A 25,999-nucleotide genomic window follows, 5' to 3' on the forward strand; every position below is an offset into this window, starting at 1 on the left:
AGTACAGACCTGGGGATTTAGAGAAGGTCGAATTGTGACTGAACAAGAAACAACCCAATTTGACGTCAAGACAAAACTGACTCAAAACCATCACAAGATCGAGACGGGTCAAAGCACCTCTCTAGACCGAGACAAGTCCGAGTTAAAACACCTGTGAGACAGAGTCAGAGGCGTAATACCAAGGACACCAAGACAAATCTGACTGAAACCAGTGCTTGAAGTGTGCGATACTTTAATTTACCAAAGAGTGTCCAAGTCTGACGAGTTCTGTTACTACACACACACACACACACACACACACACACACACACACACACACATACATACATAATATAAAGTGTCAAATACTGTGGCAAATGGTTCCTTTGAGAAAATAAATGTATATCGATATCTCTTAGTGACTTAGTTCTGACTGCAGCGACCATATAAAATCTAGAATTTAATAATGTTTTGCTCTGGCACTTTCCTTTTTTCCACCTCCAGCCCTGCTCACCACAATATCGAGACAAGTCCAAGTTGAAACTGTGAGACAGCGACATGTCTTCGATTTATTTCGTTGGGTTTTTTTTAGCTGTTTTCAAAAGTTTCTGGGGAGATTTGTTGGACTCTCAAAATTAAGAATTTAAAGCAGCCTGAAGGAAAATGTGTTGATTTTTGTGTCATGTTGTGTTTTAAACCTGCAGAGTGCTTCCTCCTCTGACCCCCCCCCCCCCCCCCCCCCAGTCGCCCACAGGTTAGGGTCTTTAATAATTGAACCGTCACAGTGTCTGTGAGGCTGGAAATAGCTTCAGTTCTCAGGATGTCTTCAGGCTCCTAAACACCGAGCATCAGGGAAATGAGGAGGAACATTATATTTCTTGGGTCACTGGAAGCTGTGTTGACGCTGCGAGCTGCGTCTTCACGTGTGGTCGTTATAGAATAAATACTTTACGTTTCCTGGTCGTTAACATTTAAAGAACCAGTTTCTTTTTAGAAGTTTAGTGTCTTTTTTTTTTTTTCCTCTTTACCTTTTTGACCCCGTGCAGCATTCTCCCTGTTTTTCTTCAATAGCAGTTTCTGTGCCAGCTCATTGTCTCTAAATGTTCATCACCTTTGTTTCTCATGTTTTTCCCACTTATATATTGCTGATCAGCTGGTGATTGGCCACACTTCATCCCTGAGATGCTTCACAGCAAACTGCTGGTGTGAACAAAGCCCTGTGGCTGCTGCTTTAACGCTCCCTGTCTCTTTAAGCGGCACTCAGCTATCGCAGCATTGCTTGGCAACTGAAAGCTTTAGCAGCTCCCGAAGAAGTTAAATTGCATCAGTTGGCGATTAATATCACAGCAGAGAGGCAGGTGGTCTCTTGTACTGAAACAAAAAGCGCCTGCTGCCATCAGGATCCTTTTGTTTTTCTGATGTGCACAGAGATGCTCTGTTTAGAGACGGTTACAGCAGCAATCCAAAGACGAGCACATGAAGAACAACAGGATGATTGTAGATGTATTTTTATAGAAACGAACCTTCAGCAGGCGACAGTTACAAATGAAATGAGAGAGCACATCCTCTGTCCAAGAGTAAAGTTATTACAGTTTTAAAATATATGTCAGTGTTTCTGTCATGCCTCTTTGCTTTCTTGTAACGTTCATTTAACTGTATTGATCCCAGAGCTGCAGCCATTTTGACTTCAGTGCACTGCAGCTGTGGCGGCACGGTGGAGCAGTGGTTAACACGAAGGTTCTGGGTTCAGACTTGGTGTGGGTTCTCTCCGGGTGCTCCGCCTTCCTCCCACAGTCCAAACACTCTCAGGTTATGTGGTGACTGGATGGCGTGGGAAGGTGTGAACGTGAGTGACTGGTCCTTTGTCTCTTCAGCCGCGGTCTACGAAGGTGTCGCCCATCGTAGGCCGAAGGTCTGGTCTACTGAGGATTTGCTCTTTGCGTCACCGGCTGTTCTCGCCCCTTTCCGTAGCATAGCAAAGTGTGGCTCCTGTCGCCTAGCAACCCTGACAACACAAAACTTTTTTTTTTTACAAAAACGTTTTGTTTTAAGTCTCTTGGTTTTAACTGAATTACTGAACTGAGCTGAAACACAGTTCTCACAATTAAAGTGTAACTTTCAAGAGATTCTGTGCAACACCCTGAACTCCCTCAGCTAAGGAGAAATTCAACCTTGTCAGATTTAAGTAGAAAACTTAAGGTTTTTTATTATTATTATTATTATTATTATAATTCTTCTTATTTTATTATCCCAAACCAACCAAAGACAGACTTGTGCACTTTTCTCTGAACTTGTGCAGATGAAATCCCTCAGGCTCGTCTTTCTGCTCTGATTATAATCTCCCATGATGCTAAACCGTGAGTTATGGACAAACAAAAAACCTTCTGCATCAGTGAACAGTCTGTTGCACCCCCCCCCCCCCCCCCCCCCCCCCCCAATAAGTGTGGATCTTATTAGCATCAGAAAAACTGCCCTCCACACTGCTGATGTTCAGTTGTTTGCCCCAGTCGTGAACATGAGATGAAGGGAAAAGCAAATACGTCCTTATGTAACTGACAGTTGGCTAATGAGCTCTTCTCCTGTTCCTCCCAGAAACCATTAGCCTCAAGATTCTCAGAAGTGTTTCAAAGTTAGCCAGCTCCACTCAGTCGCCTGACACACACCAATTACATCTACTGATTTTACTGTCATCCCCGGGGCAGATGCTCGGGTTTCTGCAGGATAAATCCTTAATCAAAGTCCTCTTTATGAAACATGAACGTGTGTGTGGCTGTCACCATGTTGTTTCCCCCTGTCTGAATTATCAACGAGTGTCATTGTATAAAGGACTAACAACAACCAATTACCTTACACACACACACTGACTACACATGACAACACACATTCATACAGTCGTTTGTAAATGAATTGATCCAGACGCTCAGAGAACCCCACAGGTCGAGCTAAACGTCAATGGCAGCAGCCAAAGAGGCGAATAGGAAGTTGTAGTCGAAATTTAAATAAAAATATAAATGAAAAATAAAAATAAATGTGAGTTCTTATTTACGTTTAAAAAGTAGTTTGGATTGTTTGAAGGGTCACCTAACCCTAACCCCAACCTAACCCCAACCTAACCCCAACCTAACCCTACCTGCAGCAGACAGAAGCAGAGCGATGTGCAGCTGTGAAGAATTTATTTTAACCACTTAAAAAATGGCCACCAAAAAAAAAACTATCAATTCCAGTGTATGCTATATTATTTTCACCGCGTCATCTTAACCTACGTTTAATCAAAATACTTCACATCGATGGAGCCAAAACTAAAATAAAAATAAAATGTATTTATTCATTTGATCGATGGTTTGACTGATGAACTTGAAAACTTCTTACACTCTTTCCTCCCGTAAGAAAATAATGAAATAATGGACAGTTTAAGCTAATGTAGCCTTGCGCCGCTCGCCTCAAGCAGAGACGAGGATCAGGTCGGAGAGTTCAGGGAAGCTCACTTCTCTGCTGCGTTCACACATGTTGGCAGGGCGGGAAAAACCCTTTAGAGTTCACACATTATTCCAAGGTGGTTAGCCTTGGTGCTAACCTCGTAGTTTTCCTCCCAGTAAACCAGACCAGTATCTGCTCCATGGTTGGACTGGGAAATAAATTCAGCCTTGGACTGATCCACTGGGACCAGCCACACCAATGGCACTGACGGAGCTGATAAAGACATCAATGGAGCCTCTAAAGACTTAACGGGTGTTTTGACGGTCCACCAGGATCTGAGCCGGTAGTCCTCAGTCCAGTCCACCTGTGCTCTGTCTCATCTGTTTCTTTGTCCGAGGCCTTTTTAGATAAAAAACTTTACATAGAAAACAGCAGTTTGCTGCTGTATTAATGTTTAAAATCTGGTTTACAGAACCTTTAACACACTTCATCTTGCATTGTAAACCATGCACCTGACAGCCTGCACTAATTAAACAGGTTCATTCCCGCACAATCAATTCAGTCTCACAGTCAGGTATTGACCCTGGGACCGACCGCTGTGTATCACTTCACTGATTCAGTGGGAAGAGGTGCAGCTCTGGGTAAATATGTGGATCTGTTTGCACATCTGTGCGTGGGCTGTGGTCAGTCAGTGTCTGTACGAGAGCATTAACAGGCTGAATGAAAAGCAGCGGTTCAATCTGACCTGAGAGTGATGGCCGCTCGCCCAGCACACGGTTATACAGAGACCACTTCCCCATTCAGTGTGAACATCTTCCTTATTATTAAACCTTTGTAATTATTGGAGGTTGGGTCTTTTTGCTGTAATGATTGCAACCAAATCAATAGAGAGTGAAGCATTGATCAGGGATTGGTGTTTGGTTTGGTTTGGTTAAAGCTCCTCCAGAAATGTTTTAACTCTTTAATTTTCTTTAACACGGTTTTCCTTCATAAAAAATGGAAATAAATCTAAAACTGGCTCTGAAGCCGTTACTTCCTGGTTGAGATATCTGGATCAGCCCTGGAGCCCCGCCCACCTGCTTAGGCTCTTCAACCTTTAACTCTCTGACATTTCCTTGTTTCCTTATCAGAGCTTCCTTTATCTCTGCAGAGGTGGATCCTGGTGGATGTTAAGACAGGAATGGTGAAAAGCCAGTTTGACCACATCTGTGGGAGTAATGGGACTCGTTCAACTGGAGACGTGCAACAAGGAGACACTCTGTCTGTGGTTTTATAATGATGGATATTGATAAATTTTACATTTCATAGTTTCATATTCATCGTCCTGGGTGTGTGAACTGTCTTACCTACATACATGTGCATTGAGAGAAACAGGAGGTTTACAGCTGAAAGAGAGAGCGTGACCTTTAAAGGCTAAAGGTCAAAGGTCAAGGTTACAGCGACCTCAGAAAATGTGGTTTTGACCTTGTAAACGTAAGATCTCTGTAACGCCTTGAGGGAATTTCTTCAAATTGGGCACAAACATTCACTTGAACTCAAGGACAAACTGATTAGACTTTGGAGGTCAAAGGTCACCTTGACCTCACAAAACACTTTATAGCCATAACTTAAGACTTCACAGCAATTATGACAAAATTTCACACAAATTATTAATATTTTCTCAGACTCTGGATAAACATGATGTGACCTGGAACGAGTCTGAGTGGAGGAGGTTTTGATTTTAATCACTTGTGGAGCTCCATCACGTTAAACATTAAAACGTTGTGACCTTGTCTTGCATGTGATGACAGCTTAAACTGTGTCCACACATGAGGCGTTCAGGCACAGTATTGAGTGTAGGTCACTCTGGTTTCGGCAGCGTTCAGAGCCCAACGTACAGTCAGAAAATATGATTTGAGATGTTTATGCTTCTGTAGCACAAGGGAAAGGAGTGGTTGTGTAGATCGCTGTGACACTGGATGCAAAGAGGAGTGAGACTGTAGCTCCTGAGTAAAGAACCTTGTTTCCTTCTGGAACTGTGCGGTTGAGGTTTTGTTGGTGGAAGAAATCAGAGAGAGCCTGAACAGCAGAGAAGCTCAACACTGAAAAACAAGGTGGACACTAGCGTTTTTCTCTCTTTGTCATGTGCTCTCACTGGCTCTAAAAAATGGGTCATTCAGCCCCCCCACAAAAAACTAAAAAGTTGACGAGGGCCGTAGCTCACCTTGGTGATGAGGGTGATAACAACAGCTCCACGACACAGGGAGAAAGTTGGGGTGATCCTGTCGTTAGAGCTTTATTATCATGCAGCCAAGCAATTAAATTCTTCCTGTTTATCAATTACACCCAAACAAGGCGGAGGTGTCAGACAGGTCCCGGATTAATTACTGATGACAATTAATTCTACAGAGAGAGCGAACTTAGACAAGCGAACGCGGCAGTGAACTCAGGCTGCTCTCCCCACAGACTCAGGAGATAAGAGCAGAAAGACTCATCTGACTGTTTCCTGGATGTCACCATGTTAATTGGAAGTCGGCGGTGCAGATGTTCGGGGGGAGACTGTCTCAGACCGTCGCACTTGTCTGAGCCTCAAAGTGATGCCACCGCAGTGCAGCCTAAACTTCACATTTGTTCATCTGATTATATTATTGTATTTGATGTTTCAGGTAGAAGTGAACAGCAGTTCAGTTTCATTTGTCACATGCAAAGGTTCAAAGTTCAGTGAGCAGACGGACTGAAAACTGCAAAACAAAACCAAAGGAAAAGGTGACATGACTTTACAATCAGACTACGCTTATAAAGGATTTAGAAATGTTTCATTATTAGGTTATTAACACTTTATATATCATAAATAAACTATTACAAACAAGTTCTAACAGTTTTCATACATTGATGCAAGCTCACTATTTGGCAAGATCAAGTTAATGTTTAATACTCATTAATCTGACTGAGTTACTACATTTATAACAGGTGAAAGGAGCCTTTTATCAAAGTGTAAAACACAACATCATTTATTACTGAGTTGCTATAAAGCTTCTGTTTCCTGTTATAAATGTTTGTAACTGAAAAATAAATGGTTGTAAAAATGAGATGAAGAAACACGTCGTTGTTGCCCTTTTTATCTAATGAGTTATAACAGTTTATAATTGATTTATAAAGTGTTAACAAGCTAATTAATAACGTAATTATAAACCATTCATAAATGCTTTAGGTCGTCTGATTGTAAAGTGTTATGTGAATATTTAATATTCGTGCTCTCCAGAGGACGACCCTCATGTCCACCATCAGTCCTAAAGTGTAAAAAATATCAAAATCCAATCTGTGGTTTATGATGAAAAGTTCACGGAGCACGTTGGAGAGGACGAGCTCCATCAGGCAGGAACCTCTCAGCCTGTTCATGTTGATACGGCTTCCTGATGTTTTGAGGACACGGGTTCCCCTCCAGCATTAAACCATTTCCTGTTAAATTCCTATGAGTTGTGAGGATGTGAAAATAGAGAGAGCCGTCAGGATGGTGTTGGTTTGGTCCGACACCTTCACAGTGAGGGGAGAGCCGCTCGCTCTTCAACATTTTCTCCCTGTGGTGTTTCTGCACTACATTTCCCAGAAATCAGTTGTCAGTGAAACAGCGTGGGCGACCTGCGTGTCCTCACAGAGGAGCAACGAGAAACATTTATTCACGGGGAATTTAAAGGACTTTTTATCGTCACGTGACTGAAGCACCTTGACTGTGATGACGCTGACGACGGCTGAATAAGTAATGATGGCAGCGGTAACTATGGTGACAGCGATGGCATTGATTCCAGGCACAGTAACAAACTCTGGGTCTTTTGTGTGCAGGTGAAGCAGATTATGGAGGAAGCGGTGACTAAGAAATTTGTCCACGAAGACAGCAGCCACATCATTGCTCTGTGCAGTAAGTACATGCTCCTCTTTTCCCCACACACACACACACACACACACACACACACACACACACACACACACACACACACACACTTGTTGAACTCCTCAGCAGGTGACTTGGTGCTGCTTCTCCGTCAAGGACACTTGTTGACGTCACCGTGCCTCTGACTGTTCTGCTGCATCAATGGAAAGTTAATAATCACAGTGGAGCTAATGGAAACCAATTTCAGAGAAAGGCTTTCTAGGCCCTAGACGTGTGTGTGTGTGTGTGTGTGTGTGTGTGTGTGTGTGTGTGTGTGTGTGTGTGTGTGTGTGTATGCACATACACTCTGGTTATTATTTACCAAAAGTCTAACGTGTGTGTGTGTCTTAGTGACGCCCTGATTGATTGTCATTAATACTAAGTGGGTAGATGTGAATTAACAAAACAACATGTCGCCGTGTGGAACTTTTACAAAGTGTGTGACTGATATAACGTACGCCATCTTGGGGGGGGCGTCCCTCCTCATCCCCTCACATTATGTTGCTGTAATCAGATGTGTTGTTGAGACCTCAGTCACACTGGCACTATTGATTTCTTCTTCTTCTGATTGGTCTGCATTGAGCTTGTACAGGATCACTGAGGAATGCTGGGCGACGCTGATGTAAACTGAGACAACATCACACAGTACATCACTTTTGATATTATATATATAATATCTTTTATATTCTTACACACACACACACACACACACACACAGCCGGTTATGGTATGGTATACGTATGTTACAGAGCTTTGTGGAGTCGGTCTCACTTTTAATCAGTTTTTCAAGACGATAAAAACAAACAGTAACTCAGACGTGATCCACATGTTCAACGTTAACATGGGAGTCTATGGGGACTGACTCACTGTTGGAGCCAGACTCTAGTGGTCATTAGAGGAACTGCAGCTTCAGGTTCTTCTTCATGTTTCAGCCTCGGAGGTTGATGATGATGATGATGATGATAATAAATAGCGTCTCGTCGTTTTGTTTTCTTCTGAGATGCTGGTTCGTAGCAGTTTTCCGGCTGTGGTCGGACCTTTCAGTTCTACAAAGTGAGCAGAAAACCATTTTATTTAACCTCTGTCAGAGAGAGGAAGCTGCTGCTTCAAATCAGCTGCTGGATGATGATGATATCTGGGAACGCTGCAGTTTCCTCTCTGATGTTTGTATTCGCTTCCTTTCATGAGACAAACAGCTGTGAGTCATCGGACTGATCCCGCTCGACGCCCCGTGACCCCGTCAAGGAAATTACAACGTGGTCCTCTTCAACCTTCAGTGTGTGCTTTGTTCACGTGTAGAGAGAGAGAGAGAGAGAGAGAGAGAGAGAGAGAGAGAGAGAGAGAGAGAGAGAGAGAGAGAGAGAGAGAGAGAGAGAGAGAGAGAGAGAGAGAGAGGCAGAGACAGACAGACACAGAGACAGACAGACAGACAGACACAGAGACAGACAGAGACAGACAGACAGACAGACAGACAGACAGACAAACAGACAGAGACAGACAGACAGACAGACAGACAGACAGACAGACAGACAAACAGACAGAGACAGACAGACAGACAGACAGACAGACAGACAGACAGACAGACAGAGACAGACAGACAGAGCTCATGGAGTCCGTCATCCTTCTGCTCAGCTCTGTCTCTTTTCAGTATTTTCCTTCCATGTGTCCAGACGGGACGTTTGCTTTATCTGTTTCACTAGTTTATCTTCACACTGAAAAAAGATTTTGGTGCAAAGAATTTATTCTCTAATGAATTTATGATTTGGCTGAAAACTTGAATTTTGATTTTCAAAAATTTACAATCACACAAAGTAAAAATATTATTTATTATAAAGGTGATACACCATTTCTTTTCACTTTGTGACGATTGTTTTTCATCTGGAAAAAATGTATATTTGCTATTTAATCTAAGTATATTTTGAATAAACTAATTAAAACAGTCTTTGATTGATGAAAAGTTTTTGATTCAGTATAAACTATATTTTTAATTAGACATTAATTGACATTTAGTAACGTTTTGGATCTTGACAAGAAAAAAACATACATATACTTACAGTATATATACTGTAAGTATATGTATGTATATATGTTACTACTACTAATGTCAGTCAGTATAATACCATTTTTTTGCCTTTTTACAACTTAAAATTTACCATTTAAAAAAAGCTAACTTTGTTATAATGTAAAAGTAGAATTTTAATTTAGGACAAAACTAAAAACTTTTTGTAAGAGTCACTGTTTAATTTAGTTTACTCACTATAAATAACTATAAATAACTATAAATAACTTCTAACCAGCCAGTGTGATGCACTTGTTCCTGATGTTGTGAAGATTTTAATCAAAGTCCATCATTTGTAGTTTTGTTTGATCTTCTGTTTTTTGCCTCGTAAATGTGACGTGACACCTCATGTTGATGCGGCGGCGGCGGCGTCATGTGATCAGACCCGCGGCGCTGCACTCGGCACCTGCAGGCTGACCCAACCGTGACGTCTCTGCAGTGCAGGCTCATCATCAGCCCCTGCAGCTCCGGCACTCTGGGAGGAGGTGAAAGGTCAGGTGCTAATGATAAGCGATGATGTCAGCGCAGAAATGAGTCACTCATCTGCAGTGTCCCCCCTAATACCTGTTAAATCTGCTGCGTCTGCTAATGAAGGCCGCGTTAATTCCAGTGTCTCATTAGTGATAATCAGGATGAAGCACAGAGGCGTCAGGTTCTGTCTCGGCGATGGGATTAACTATTTAATACATTTATTTAATCAAAACATTCACGTTTATGTAACGTGTGATCAAAGCATTTTTACCAGTTTCACTTTTTAAACCCGCGTGTTTTCAGATAGAAAACGGCTCATTTCATTGGTTGTGCGTTTGCACACGGAGTCGGTTGAAAGATGTGGCGAGACGTGAACTCGCTCGTGGCCGTGCGAGTGTGAAACTGCTTTAATAAAACATTACATATGTTGTTTTTAGACTGGAGGGAAACTGAACACAGACATGGTCAGTTTATACAACAGGTAGCTCCGACCAAGTGATCTGATTGGACAAGAGTCGTTCCATGAGGCTGATATAAAGAACAGCAGCACTGGGACCTTTAAGTCCACGTATCACTCCTCTTCACAGCTGTTCTATCAACCGTTAATCAGCGTCACATTAACGACGTTATCGATCTCAGATTGTAACAAACAAAGATGAAAATATTCATAAATAACATTTGAACTAAACGATGTGAAACACCTGAAGGAACCTGTAGACAAGTAGCTAGCTAGTGTCACTGCAGGTCAGGAACAATTTTATGTGTTGCTTAGCAACAGTCCAGCACCAATCCAATTGTTGAACTAATTGTTTTGGCGTAGACAAATAAATGATGAAATAAAGAAACAAGTCATAGTCTGTTGTTGCTTATTGAACTAACATGGCGCTCGTGGAGCAACGTCACTCTGGAGGTCGTGATGTTGAACTGAATATCACCACGGATGTGATTCGGTAACCTCGTCGTCTCTGCAGCTCTTTAACGTACAAAAGCAAACCGATCAAAAACTGTATACGATAAATAGCTTAATGTTTATTCATGTGACTCTCCAGAGAAAGTGTCAGAAAAAGCATCACGTGTGAATTAAAACTTGTGGAGCGTCTTGTGGTTGTGGTGTTGCTCCCACAGTCTGTAGAGCTGTTATTATAAAGTATCAGTACATAAACTTCTGCCCGTCCTCCCTCCATTAATAAGGAGGCAGTTGGCTTTGAGCTGGAGCTGGTATTTACTGCAGTTATAGATAGGAACCTGCAGCATGTTTGTTGGCCGCTGTCTCTGCGTGGTCTCAGCTGACTGTTGTGTAACTGTGTGTGTAGGAGTCCCAAACTTCTCCACAACATTTAAAGCGATCACATAACTCACCCTCATTAGCCTCATGGAGGGAGAGTCAAGTTGTGTAATGTGCGATTTCTCTTTTGTGTAAAGCATCAGCTGTTCATGTATGGTGCATGTTAGCTTTCCTGACTGTGTCTCATGAGCCGCTGTGTCATTAATAGTGTCACAGAAATACTGCTGCTGTTTTATGTTTTTATATAATACAGACACATGATGATGAAATAACCATCAACACCATGACTGAGTGTTTCCACCTTGAACTGAAATGAACCAATCACAGTCTCATTAACACGGATTCAGGGTTTCATACGTCACAATCCTCAGGAACCAATCCTGTAAACTTGTGGGAACGGGGGGCGGGGCTAAATATACCTGTTTTTATGTGTGAAAACATGTTGAACTCAATATGAATCACAGCAGAGGATTTTGAAACATGTCAGAGAAGAACAAATACACCAACCTGGAGCTGAACAAAAAGGACTATTAACCAGCCAGTGTAGCATTTAGGCTAACGACAGAAATCATTGTTTAAAAAAGAATCTCAGTGATTGGGGGCTAGAAAAAGGACGTGATTAGATTAACTGGGAGAGTTCGGAGGAGTCGAGCAGAAGAAAGGGAGGGATTGGTGGGTAAGAGAGGGAGGGATGGCCTGAAGCAGCTAATGGGCTCATTAGAAAACTCGTGGTCATGTAATGACCTGCCACTGAATGGACATCTGGGGCTCGGCACTGCAGACGGATGAACAGACAGAAATAGAAAGAAAAAATGGGGAGAGAGAGCGGACGACAGTAATAAAAAAGATGAGAGACATGTATTTAATTTAGCAAATGGAAATAATGAAGGGGCACTATATAACCAGGATGTCCCCTTCATCCCATTCACTTTTCAAATAGATTTAATTGGATATGTGTTGTGATCAAAAATGTCAAACTCTACACAGGGATGAAAAATATCCTGTTAATCAGTAATTAGCTCGGGCTAACAGAACTAAAGCTGATACATCACATCAGTTCTGTTGTCTGTCCTCTCTTCTGATTGGCTGACTGTTTTCTGAGTGATCCAATAAAAATACAGCATATTTCAGGTAAAAACACTCAGAGAAACCAAATCCTGCAAGGTTTGGATGGTGGGTCCAGGTGGGCGGGGCTTGGTGACTGCTTTGTTGTGACATCACAAAGTTCCAGAAGTCCTGACGGCTGGTTTTAAGGCTCAGTTTCTGAATACAGGCTGTGTGCATTTCAAAATCATTAAAATATATAAATACATAATAAAATAAAATACGTTTGTCAGTTCGTACTTCAGTCCAGCTTAAAGTTTTTGCAGAATTTGAAGGGACTCCCTTGAGCAGTTCTCATTGTATTGCTTTCACAAGGCTAAAACCGTGTTCTGTGAGCTCACCGTGACCTAGAACTTTGACCTTTGACCTTTAGCCACGAATCGAAGTGAACGTTTGAACAGAATTTGAAGATGATGATGTGTTACAGATATATCACCCTCACAAGGCCAAAAAACACATCTTTTGTGAGGTCACCGTGAGGCTGACCTTTGACCTTTGACCACCAAATCTAATCAGGTCATCCTTGAGTCCTAGTGAATGTTTTTACCAAATTAAAGAAGTTCTATCAAGGCGTTACTGAGATGCCGTGTCCATGAGAATAGGACGGACACACAGAGACAATAAAACAATGTCTGACTGTCGCCGGCACGGACACATAAAAAGACATGGACATCTATTTTTTATACAGTATGACACCTTTAATAATTAGTTGATAGTATTTCTGGTTCTGACTAATCCAACCTGTTCCACCTGAGTCGGTCTCTGAGACGACCGTCTCCTTCACACTCCCTCACAGTTGATTGAGACTGACATGAATCGGAAGTCACAGGAGGCTGTAGCAAGGCGTCGGGTATTCCACTGATTAGAACCGGTCTCCATGGCAACTCAGCTTCCCTCAGATAAATGTTTGTAGCCTGTGAGAGGAAGTCAAGTTCAGACCCACGTACTCACTCAGTCACTTTTATATGAAGCCTGATAAACCAGTGGACTGTTTTCCCCTGTCGCTGTTATCATCCGGGTTTAAACGCACAGTCAGGAGCTCCGTGTCCCGGTGCAGGTGTGACCGAGCTGCTGTCGGTCACACCTGAGGCTCACTGCTGCTTCAGTGCATCATTTTCTTCATTTTTACACGTTCTGTCTGAAACTAAACAGTATTTGTCAAAGGAATCCATAACACAGAGACTGTAACGCCGATGGGCTGTAAACGAGTTTATAATGTTTTCAGTGTAACTCACATTGGTTCTGATCTGTAGCCCAAACCTCTGTTTTCTTTTCATTCCCCCGTGTCGGCGACAGTCAGGGCGGCAGCCATTTTGTTTTCAGGTTTTCCTTACCTCCGTCTCATTTTCATGGACAGCACGTTTGAACTGGTTAGATTATGGTGGCTGAAAGTCACCAAAATAGACTTTTTTTCCCTCCCATATAATACAGTTATTAACAAAGTTCACATGATTGTACACAATGAAGCCACTGGTTGAAAAACCCGCTAACACCTGCTAACATCAGGTTTGTTAGCAGTGGACACTCAGGCCCGGGTCAAACGACTCTGCAGGAGATATGGTGTGAACTCAGCACACAGGTGAACTCGTCTCCCAGAGACACTGTGAACACACCTGGCACCTGTCCAGCTGCTGTTAAACCAGAAACACCTTCCTCTGAGAGTGAAGCTGCAGCTCTGAAATAAGTTGTAAAAACGGAGGCTCCGACACTGAGGAGCAACAACCTGAGGACGAGACGTGACAGATCACGGCGGCTAGCAGCGCACTCTCTCCACTGCATCTGCATGCATGTGATGATGTCACTCCCTGCAGGTGTATGTGATGATGTCACTCCCTGCAGGTGTATGTGTCCTCAGTCTGAACAGAAAGACAAACTTGACAGACAGTGCTAATCAATGTTTTCAGGTGGGAGGTCGGGGGCAGATGTCGTCTTTTGTTGCTGTATCAGTGACTCCCCCTGGTGGCTGAGTACCAGCTTGGCTCATTGTCGACAGGTGAGGTAGCAGAGTTAGCGGCTTGTTAGCCCACACCTGTGCGAGGCTAACAGTAGAGCTAGCTGTGGTTCATAGTCATGTGATCTTATAAATCAGTTCACATCTTCACAGTGCGCTGTAGTGTCTGATCGTCACTGAAACTCTAGATGAACCGACACAGACGATTCACAAATCAACAAAGGAACATATACATTAGCATTTGTGCCACGGCTTCATCTTTATTACACTCATAAAGAACTCCTCTTACCATGTTAGTGTTTGCCTGCATTTCATTGGTCCGCACTTTAACGCACATTTAATCAGGTTCCTTTGCTGTAGTGTAAGAATACGACACAATATATATATATATATATATATATAACTATATCTTATGTCCCATCATTTTTCAGTTTAACAACAACAGACAATCTAGAGTGCCGCCCCCCCCCTTATGATCTTCCTCTGTAATGTCCACTCACTCTGGTCTCAGGTCAGCGCCGCAGCACACAGGGTGATTAAATATTGATTCAGTCGAGCCACCCGTCACCTCTTCAACCACTCATCAAATATATAAGAGCAGCGCTGCCGAGGTTTATCTCCTGTCACTGACCGGACCTCAGCGGCTGAAACAACTTGTGCTGGTGGTAATCGATGGAGGAGCGCCACCGATCATGTTCAGGAGACCTTAATCTCACTGTCACACACACACACACACACACACACACTGTATGAGTTTTAGTTTGACAAACACCATTAAATGACAATAACACTGGTTTAGCATGTTTTAACCAATTAACTAAACTGTCTATACTTAACCAAGCAGCTAGTTATCTAGTCACCTAAGCAACATTAACTCTGACAACAGCTCCTTCACGTCTTCAGGTAACTGAGGTTGATACAACATGTCTCTTATAATGAACTGAGAGCTGTTGATATTTGATTTAGAGACTATTTAATATGAGATGAGTTTGTGACTTCAGCACCACGGACAGCGTCATGGTTTCATCAATAACAGAGGGTTGAGCTTAACAACAGCTGTGGTAACAAAGGGGTTAAAACTCTGTCAAGTTATCATGTAATTAACAAACTCATAATCCATAAAACTACTGACGGTGTAACTGAATATAAATGAAATGAGTCAGATGATAAAAACGTATAATTACCTGCTCTTTAACTCTTGAACGCATCACAGGTAAACTAGTCTGTCTCCTGTAGCAGACAGTCGAGCTGCGACAGCAGGAAGTGTCGACAGAATCTACGTCATCACATGACATGAAGTCCCTGTTAGCTTTTTTCTGTGGCCAATTTTTTTTAAGTGAGAGAGAGAGAGAGAGAGAGACAGACTACTCCACCAGGTGAGCTACTGAGCCCCCCACCAACCAGGTAGTTTTTGACCCTAAACTTAAACCGAACTGTGACTGTTCCACAAGCTAAACGTGTGTTCGTTACTATTACCATGACGACGAAGGTCCGGGACACCATGCATCGTGTCAGAGGTTAGAGATGAGACGACCTGTGTGTGTGTGTGTGTGTGTGTGTGTGTGTGTGTGTGTGTGTGTGTGTGTGTGTGTGTGTGTGTGTGTGTGTGTGTGTGTGTGTGTGTGTGTCTGTGCGTGTGTGTGTGTGTGTGTGTCTGTGTGTGTGTGTGTGTGTGTGTGTGTGTGTGTCTGTGTGTGTGTGTGTGTGTGTCTGTGTGTGTGTCTGTGTGTGTGTGTGTGTGTGTGTGTGGTGTGTGTGTGTGTGTGTGTGTGTGTGTGCTCGGTCACACACAGCAGCATCTCTTCCTGAAACAGAACGTCAAAGAAAACTGTTGGTTTCATGTGGCTTTCTCTCTTACTCCTGAGCTCTCAGCAGATAAGAGTCCTGACCGCCTGGTGAGATGCAGCAGGGAGGAGGGGGGAGGGGGGTGAGGGGGGGGGGGGTGAGAACCAATACCGACTCTCACCTCTCCCCGACGAGTTTTAATCCCTCCACCCCTCTCTGCTCTGTTCTTCCTCTCTGCTGGCAGCCGGCTGCAACCTCCATCACTCCCACGCAAACAACATGGACTCTGTAGCCTCCACAGTGGGAGGACGGAGAGACGGAAACACCTCATGAGAAAGGAGGAGAATAAAAACAGTCACAGCTCCGTTTTAAACAGCAAGGCGAATGTATTAGTAACTCTCATCATCTTACACAGAGGTCATTCAGTGAGATAAACAGAAGTAAAAGAAGCATAAAAATAGAAGTAAAAGCACAATAAGAAAACAGAATCAAAACTACAGATTGTAAAATAGATAATATTTCATTAAAGAGGAGGATTAAAGATTAAATGAGGAGAACAGCATTTTTTATCTTCTATTTAAAGCCAGTTACGGTTCGGGCAGATGTGATCTCCAGTGGCGGCACAGATGCTCCATTGATCGCCCGCCGATCATTATCGTTCGACTTTCATTAAAAATACGTGATCAGTAGATGTGAATTAACGATTCTACTCTTCGATCACCTTCAAACCAATTACCTGTGGTTAACACTCTGAGAGAGCTCTGTGTGCTGTGTGGTGAAGCCCCGCCTCCCACCGACAGGCCGCCAAAACAAAACAACATGTCCGCCGTGTGTGAGACTGATGGAACGTACAACATCTGCACTGCAGGACAAGCGTGATGGTATCAGCCGATCTCACTCATGATTTATTGTATCGGCGGCAGAAATCGTGATGGGAGCATCCTTAGTTAGCACTGTCGCCTCGCAGCGAGCAGGATCCAGGCTCCAACCTTTCCGTGTGCAGTTTGCATGTTCTCCCTGCGGCTGTGTGGGTTCTCTCCGGGTTCTCCAGCTTCCTCCTGCAGTCCAAACACATGCACATGAGGTTAACCTGCGACGTGAATGTGATATGTCAGCGCTGTGATAGACGGGTGACGAGTCTGAGCTGAACCCCGCCCTTGGGGATTGGCTCCACCCCCCTGTGACCCTGTAAGGATAAGCTGTCTATCTGATGGATGTACAGTTTGAGCTCCAGGTTCCACTAACTGAGCAGCTCCTGCAGATCTGGGCCCAGAACATTCAGTGACTTATAGACAATAAGTGAAACTTATTGAAACTCTGTCTGACTGGAAGCCAGTGAATAAAGACTGGAGAAGGTGAGTAACATGTTCTCCGTCAGCAGCATCAGATCAGCTGTAGCTGTCTGACGGTTTTATTTGGGTAACCAGCGAGGAGAGCGTTGTGATGATCCACTCTGGAGGGTAGAAAGTCATGAATGAGTTTCTCTTGGTTGGACACAGTCTCTGAGCCTTAATGTTTCTGAGATGCTCAAACACAGATTTAGTTACAGCTTTGATGTGGTCACTGAAAGTAAGATCCTCATCCATGATTACACTGAGATATTTAACATGGGCTGAAGTCTTTAATGCTCCAGACTGCAGTTGGCAGTAAGTTCCAACCTTCCTTCTTTGTTCCCAAAGAGAATGTAGTTCTATTGTAATGTAGCTGAAAGTGACGTTAGCTCACTTACAGACGAGTGTAATCAGTGCATGAATTAAAGGCGACGAGTCACAGTTTAATATCTTCTGTCAAACAGAGAGAGACTGACAGATGCTGCACAGCTGCTGTTCATGGCAGGTCTGTACAGATCTGTCACAGAGCTCGTATTCCTGGAGGTAATTAGGTTTGTGGCTGAGGTATCAGCAGTGGCGTGACTACACGGTGTAACTTTCTGCTCACCCACAGAGTAGTCGTCATTTACCTGTTGTCACTGAGCCTCGCCAACGTTACGCAGCACGAGTAACCATCAGCGACACGGTGAAAACTAAAGCTGAAGAGATGTTGTGACTGTACACCTCTGCTTTCCCCTGTTTAATTCAACAGCTTAAACTTCCTGAAACACCAATACTTCATTTCTTATTTTATTCTGAATGTTGATCCACTAAAATAAAACTCACCACCTGACCCTCCAACATCCCCAAAACCAATAGGGCCTGATATTTCAATGCTGCTGTAGCAAGCTTGTGCAGAAGAATGTCACCTGGGACAGGTGTTTTATTTTGATAGGACAGTGAAAAGAGACAGGAAACACGGGATAAAGAGTAGGGGAATGGCGTGCTGTAAGGTGTCACACGCCGTAACCACTCGCCCACTCGGGCCACTCACACTTGTTTTGTTTTTTCAAGTTTGTTTTTTTTGTTTGTTTTTTTTTGCCATTTTCTGCCTTTATTATTGGACAGGACAGTGAAGAGGGACAGGACATGGGACAGGACATGGGACAGAGAGAGGGGGAAGCAAAGAGTCCGGCCAGTTGGGAGTTGAACCGGGGACTTGCCGGCTCAGAGCATTTGCATCCACATGGTAACCACTCCGCTATCGCTATATATGGGAACGCCTCGGGATCCCCAGGACGAGCTGGAAGACGTTGCTGAGGAGAGGGATGTCTGGAATACTTTGCTCTAGCAGCTGCAACCGGGACCCGTCCTGAGATGAGGGGAAAAAACGGGTGGATGGATGTTTGTTGAAAATTAAACCATCGTAACATCCTGAACAATAATATCTCTGCAACTGCGTCAGCCATCAGATCTCCATCATCACACACAGAGTTCAGGACCAGCAGCTGCAGCTGAATATCAAGTGCCCTCTGCAGAAACTCGATATTCACGTATTGTTGGGTGTTTTCGTTACACTGCACTCCCCCGGTGTGAAGACTCATGCAAACAGACACAGCAGCCTCCCTGCTAATGCTTAATCAGCCCCAACTCTCTCTGACAATCACCGTGATTAGTGCTCCTCTCCACACATAATGAGCACATCTGTCTTCTCACAGGGAAAGCATTGATCCTCTGTAATGTGACACGATGACGGTTCAGGGAGGGACTGAGCTGGATCCACCGGAAACTGTGGAGCTGATACATCACAGCAGCTTCACAGGAGGCGTCTTTTTACATTCACTCTGAGTCACGCTTAATGAAACCAGACCAGGTCCAAACCTAGTACATGTCTGGACCGCCTCTGGTCAAATCCTCATTTTAAAACCACGACGTCTTCTGACAAAATTACCAAACACATCAATGAAAGACAAAGACTGAGCTGTGAGTTCAGCTGGATTCACTGTAACATGATCACTCAGAGAGAAAGTTAGAAGATACAGACTCTGTTTCTTATTTAATCTCTCACACGGAGCGCAGTGCTTTAGTCTGTATTTACGTCACAGACTTTTATAAGAGGCAGGTCTTTATGTCTAACTCCCTCTGTTTGACACGTAGACTTGGTCACAGCTGTATTTTACTACAAAGTTTTCAGTTGCTCCTGAAAACCCAGAAACCCTTTTATATCTTAACAGAGCTTTTATTGTTGTGCTGCAGTGAGAGTTTCTGTTGTTTACGTGATATTCAGATCTGCTAGCTCAGCAGTTCACAACCTTTCCCATCTCAGGGTCCACGTAAAAATCTTAAAAATGTTGGTGGCCCTCGTCCGACTCCATCACGATACGGAGGCCAAATAATGACCAAGTGTAGATGGTGGCAAAGTAGTCCGGTCACCAACAACAAGTTCCTGTTGACTTTTATTACAGTGAAATGCCTTCATACAAGAAAACATTAATTATATTTATTATACATTTTTTTATTTACATCTATTCACCAAAATCATACTGTTTGGAAATGATTTGTAGGCCCACTTGTGATACCTTCGCGGCCCACCAGTGGCCCCCGGCCCACAGGTTGGGAACCACTGTGCTATCTTCTTTAGCAGTTAGTGATGACTTCTCTCTCCTGCTCTCTCTGCTCAGTGTGTCTCATGTTTAGTTCTTCCTCTTCCTCCTTTAGTAATTATAACAAATGGAATCAAAGTAGTTTATTTGCTTTAATGGAGGCGAGGCTCAGTGTAATGGAAGTGCTCCTCCTCTTCCCTGCAGCTCCACAGCTTGGTAGAGCAGGTGTAGCCCTGAGCGCCCAGACACCATCCACACACGGTCCAGACCTGAACCAGGTTTATACCCAGCCGGTTTAAAACAAAGTCTCTAAATCTAGTGACAATGAGCAAAGTTAGCGACACCTCAGTGGTTTCTTTGTGTTTTCTAATGACAGAGAAACACTGTGAGGAAAAGAGGAGATGCTGGAAGTCACGAGGTGAACAGAGGAAGCGTGAGAGAGTGGAGGAAGAGGTGTAAAGATGAGGTGTGAATCATGAGGCAATAATGTTGAAACACACACACATTACTGTGTGTGTGTGTGTGTGTATGTGTGTGTGTGTGTGTGTGTGAGAGATTAAAGGCCTGAAGATGAGCTGAGTGTTCATGTCTCCTGTGGAAACAGAGGATGTCCATTAAAAACAGATGAGTGTGTGTTACAGAAAGAGAGTGAATGAGTTTGTCACATCTGTAAGAGACAGGTGTGTGTGTGTGTGTGTGTGTGTGTGTGTGTGTGTGTGTGTGTGTGTGTGTGTGTGTGTGTGGAGTCACAGGTGTGCCACAAAAAAGGATAAATCTGTAAAAGAAAAAGGAAATATAAACAGCAGGTAATAAAAGAATAAATAAATAAAAGATGTGGAAATAGAAATAGAAATCAATAAAACAATAAAAAATGCTTTTGCTTTTTTGTATTATTTATTTCTCTTTATATTTCCACATTTTGTATTAATTTATTCTTTTATTACCTGCTGTTTATATTTCCACTTTTATTTTCTTAATCTTCTCCAGATGTATATGTTTTTATGGCACTGCTGTGACTCCTTATGTGTGTGACTTTGACTGATGAGTATTACTGAGCCCAGTGAACACAGCAGCCTTTATCCCAGGGATCAGCTCAGGTGTCTCTGCACGCCCACTCTTTCCCTCCGCTCTACGTCCTACTTGACTCTTTTCTTACCCTCAGTCTCCTGCACCTTTATTTCCACTCTGACTCACCTCAGTTATAATTACATTTCACTAAGCCCTGCCCTGAACCCACCAATCCCTCGTATATCCGCTGTATCATGCGACTGGAGGACTGCAGTCTTAGTCATAGCAGACGCTGCCTCTCTCTCTTTTCATCGCAGTAACGTCTCAAACGGCCGAGCACGGTGCAGAGAGGCGGGAGGAATCAGCCGCTGCTGCAACAGTTCATTTCCATTGGCAACTGAAAAGCAGATGCAGAACGGTTGCCATGCCAACCGGTCTGACCCCTTGACCATCTCTTCCCCCTCCCTCCTTCTTTCTAACATCCTCCCATCCCACGCAAGAGGGCAGAGAAAGGCGTGAGAGGCAGAAACCTCCAGAGACCGAGTCCGTTTACACCGAGTCTCCCCGATTCACAAGGCACACACACACACACACACACACACACACACACACACACACACACACACACTGTTGATTCTCTGCCGTCGTTCTCGGTGATGAACAGCAGCCACCGCCTCCTGGACGCCGTCCTCCTTTAAAGCTGCTATTAATAAGATTCATTGACAGATTTTAGGGCTCAACCTGAAATTCCCAGATTTTGGCTGTTTGCCTGAATGAATGTGGCATCAGGTGATCAGGTGTGATCAGGTGTGATCAGGTGTGATCAGGTGTGATCAGTGACGGATCTGTGTTTGCAGATGGAGGGACGGACCATGTGCCTCTGTCCTCTGCCTGTGTTTTCCATTAGCTCTGGTTTATGAGCTCTCTGGCTGATTTCACAGGATTTCTTCTTCTTCCTGTCACAGGAGCCACAGAGCATCTTTAATTTTAGTTTGGTTCATCACAGTGAGGAGGATTCATGGCTCTGCTTGTCCCGCTACATTTTAATAATCAGAAATAATGATAATAATAAAGCTGTTGTTTTATATTTATCATCTTTTATTTACCTGCTTCATTGCAGACTTGAAACAGGAGACAGAACAGGTGACTGGTGGTAAAGTGTTGATTTTTTCAGCTAGTTTTTTCATCTGCTTTCTTCTGCTTTTTTCTTCTTTAGGCCAGGATCATTTTTCAATCTGTGTCTGTCTGAACCGTCCAGAGAGGCAGGTGAAGAAAGGAAAAAATATTGCACTTGTTTTCACAGATTAAAAAAAACAAAAAAATTCTAAGGTTTTTTTGTTGTTGTTTTTTTAGGGTTTTGTGAATCGACCCCGAACAGGCAAGTGGGAAAAATTTCTTTGGAGGGGGACAATTTTTTTTTTACAAATTATTCAGTTGCTTACAATTTTTTTTTTTTTTTTAATTAAAAGAACCCAGAAAAGAAATCACTTGGCTCTCAGGGCTTGTTTTCAAAGATGAAAAACAAAAACAGATCCTGGCAAAAAGAATATCTTTCTTTGCCTTCAGGGCTTCCGTAGTTTGTTGGCAGCAGATTTTGTGATTTCCTTGTGGGAGTTGGGCAGCTCCAGGAGAAAGTGGGAGGAAGTGGGAGACGCTCCATGTCCTCTCTGCTAAAATCATCCTCGTCTCTCCTCCATGTTTGTTTGTGCTTTGTATTCTCCTCCCTGTCTCAGGACTCGTCCCCCACTGTCTCTCTCTGTCTGCACCTGGTCGAGGAGCGGCAGTATGACTCATACAGGGAGACAGGTATAGACCCATGGATAAAAATAGTCCAGATACATTTATATCTGACGCTGCTGGAAAAAGCATGTGAAAGATCTATATATGAATATTACATAAGCAAAGACTTATTGCCTGGACTAACTAAGAGTGGAGAGTAGATTAGATATGTTTTTGCACTTTTATTGTTTGTGGCTTGACATGTTGAGCTGAAGAAATACATTAACAGACAGTTTAGTGGCTCGTTATAATAAGATCAGCTGTTGATGGGAGTGAGAGTGATCTGCTCAGCTGATCTAAATCAAACCGTTTCACAGCTCAGAGATTCTGAAGCGTGATCGTCCCCAGAAGTTTTTCCTTCCGAGGTTTGAAGTCTCAGTGTCTCTGTGTCCAGGACGTCATGTTATCGCCCATTATACAACAGTTAGGTCCGACCAAGTGATCTGATTGGACGAGAGTCATTCCATGAGTGATGATATAGAGAACAACAGCACTGGGACGTTTCACTACATGTATCACTCCGCCTCACAGTTTTTTATTTAAGCTATTTTTTAAATCCTGCAAGTGTTGTATGGTGGGTCCAGGTGGGCGGGGCTTGGTGACTGCTTTGTTGTGACATCACAAAGTTCCAGAAGTCCTGACGGCTGGTTTTAAGGCTCAGTTTCTGAATACAGGCTGTGTGCATTTCTCTGTGGACTGAGGCTTTGATACTTTCACAGTATTAATATAGAAGCTAGAGCTGATCTATAATCACACTACACATGGACACAGACCTTTACACTGGAGGAGCTTTAAGATAAATCAGCCTGAACACAGTCTGACATTAATATTCTGTCTCTGCTACGTCCTGAACACAAACAGTTTAAAAGCTCATAATAAAATTTGGCTGCTGCCCAAAATAAATAATGAAAAGTTAATGAAGAGTTCATAGAAACGAGGCTTAAAATATGTTCACATTTTAGCGAATGTAATTAATATCTTCCTCATACATTATATATTATTTCCCCCTCCTACAACCCAGCTGCTGTTAATCACAGTGTTCATTTTCATGAGCTGGCCCGAGGATATCACTGTGATCCGCTCATCACTAACACATTACATAAAACTTTAAGTTCATGTGCTGAAGTCAACAGAAGAGCTGCTGCATGTTTATCACACTCAGAGCAGGAAGCTGAAACAAACCACAGAGGAGACAAAGTAAAATAAGTTCATCAATAATAAATAAATATGTTCATGGAAGCGTCCCAGTAAGACTTTACTGAGGTACTGGTTATTCAGTTATTTATTTGTAGGCATCAAATCACTCAATGGTTTTCGAGCCCTAAAAATGTTTGTGACACAGAAGGAGAAATGACTTTGTTCCTAACATGACAAAACTCCCGCCTCCTGGATGTGAGAGAATTATTGATCCGTGCATCGTCATGTGTTATTGTATGTTTCTCTCTGTGCAGTGTCCGTCCTTTACAGAAACATCAACTGGAGAAATCTAATCATTTACATTAAACTCCAGTTTTAGCCGTGAGTTTGAGACCTCTGACTAATTTTACAATCAGACCAAATTTCTACCAGTTCAGTTGTTGTTGGGTCACAAGCTCCAACTGATCAGGACACAACAAACAAATGATATGATAAATAATAAATGATAATCACACACACACAGCTGTTGACTTGTGCTCTGGTCCTGGTCTGTATGTAGAGGAAGTGCAGTTTGACCTTTTGTTTCTACTCGTCATCATCGACTCACACAGACAGAAAACAATGAGTCTGTAGCAGACACACAAGAAACCTGAGAGAGAGGGAAGTGAGACAAGTGATGCTGCCTAATTAGCTTTGTCTTAATTAGATCTGCTAACGAACTCAGTGGAGACAGCTGCCGCTGCCTCGAAGACACCTTTTATTTTCCTTGTCAGCACATTCATGTCGAATATACAAATAAATACAAACTACAGATAGTCATTTGAAGTGAATCATGCTGTGTCCATCACAGACAGTCTGTACACTGTAAATCATTTTAACTGAGGTGTGGACTGAGAGGACGTCGTCTCAGCATCATTGACTCGTCACTGGATTTTCATTAGTTCCCAAACAGAAGCTTGTTTTAGAAAGAATGCTGATGTTGCTCTGTGTCTGCTGGAAGTGCTCTGCTGCCCCCTAGTGGCCAGAAATCAATGAATGCAGCTTTAACTTATATTTGTATGCTTTGCTATTGCTACATAGCTATCATTAGCATTAGCAATCTTGCTTAGAGCTTTGGCCTTTGTGTTTACAATACAAGAGGTTATACTACGTCCTCTGAGCAGCCTGGATTCTACAGTGACTCGGTATCGGAAAGTGACAAGGTTTGCCAACCGGGCTAGCTGGTTAGCATGCTAACTTCAGTATCATGAAAGGGCTGATAGAAAATAGAAGCCAAATTGGTGAGTAAAGGAATGAAGTTTGATGCTTAACTCCCAATGTTTCTACTAGACTGTAAGCAGCTGTTAATGCTAACTTTAGCTATGTAGCATTAGCGAAACTTACAAACAGCTCCTTTTAAAGAACTTTTACAACAGTAAGGGCCGGTTTATGGTCTCACAGGACTAATTTATGGCACAAGCCGTCAGAGAATCGGGGGAGATGCAGTATTGTTAACAGACAGTCTCTCCTGGAAGACGCTCATCGTGTTGAACTCTGTCGTTCACCTGAAAATAGTTTAAAAACGAAGGTGTTTTTGAATCCATCCAATTATCCGCTGAGCATTTCAGGAGGAGTACAAATCCCGCTTCAGCATTTCCATGAATTCTGATGAAGCAGGTTTTGGAGCAGTGACACAGTACGTTGACATGTGACACCAGTTCATGAGTGAATATCACCAGTTAATTGGAGGGAACATGGAAACATTGCTGGATCTGTAGGGATCAGACCAACCTGCCTCACACAGATGAATCCTCTCAGTCCTGTGAGGGAATCAGAGCTGGGTTGAGCCGTTCCTCTGCTCTTGTCGCTGCTATGTCAAAATGAAAGCATTTATTTCTGCATGCTTTTCCCTCAACCCTGATATGAAAGTAATAATGCAGATAATGGAGAGGAGCTGATGATTCATCAGAGACTCGTGAGTTATCAGGCTGGTGGAGAAGGAAAGCAGCAGAATGAGGGGAGGGGAGGGGTGCGACCTCTCCTGTGGGACAGCGGGTCCTCCATTTTTGTTTTTCCACAGAAACAACCCACATTAACATTGTAAATGTGACTGTCTCATTCTCATATCTTAGCCAAACACTTTGGCACAAACATTCACTAGGACTCGAGGATGAACTGATTAGATCTTAGTGGTCAAAGGTCAAAGATCAGTGTGACCTCAAAAA

The 25,999-nt window shown here is 43.1% G+C and overlaps 1 protein-coding gene across 2 annotated transcripts in view; it reads left to right on the forward strand.

Moving 5' to 3' along the window:
* Positions 1-25,999, forward strand: part of sgsm2 (small G protein signaling modulator 2) — a 58,615-nt gene that overhangs the window by 1,575 nt on the left and 31,041 nt on the right. For both annotated transcript variants that reach the window (XM_056373598.1, XM_056373599.1), the window contains exon 2: positions 7,216-7,291. In XM_056373598.1, the coding sequence (XP_056229573.1) occupies positions 7,216-7,291 (76 nt within the window). The remainder of the gene's footprint in view (positions 1-7,215; positions 7,292-25,999) is intronic.

The sequence above is a fragment of the Seriola aureovittata genome, chromosome 4, assembly GCF_021018895.1.
Source record: "Seriola aureovittata isolate HTS-2021-v1 ecotype China chromosome 4, ASM2101889v1, whole genome shotgun sequence".
Classification (NCBI taxonomy): domain Eukaryota; kingdom Metazoa; phylum Chordata; class Actinopteri; order Carangiformes; family Carangidae; genus Seriola; species Seriola aureovittata.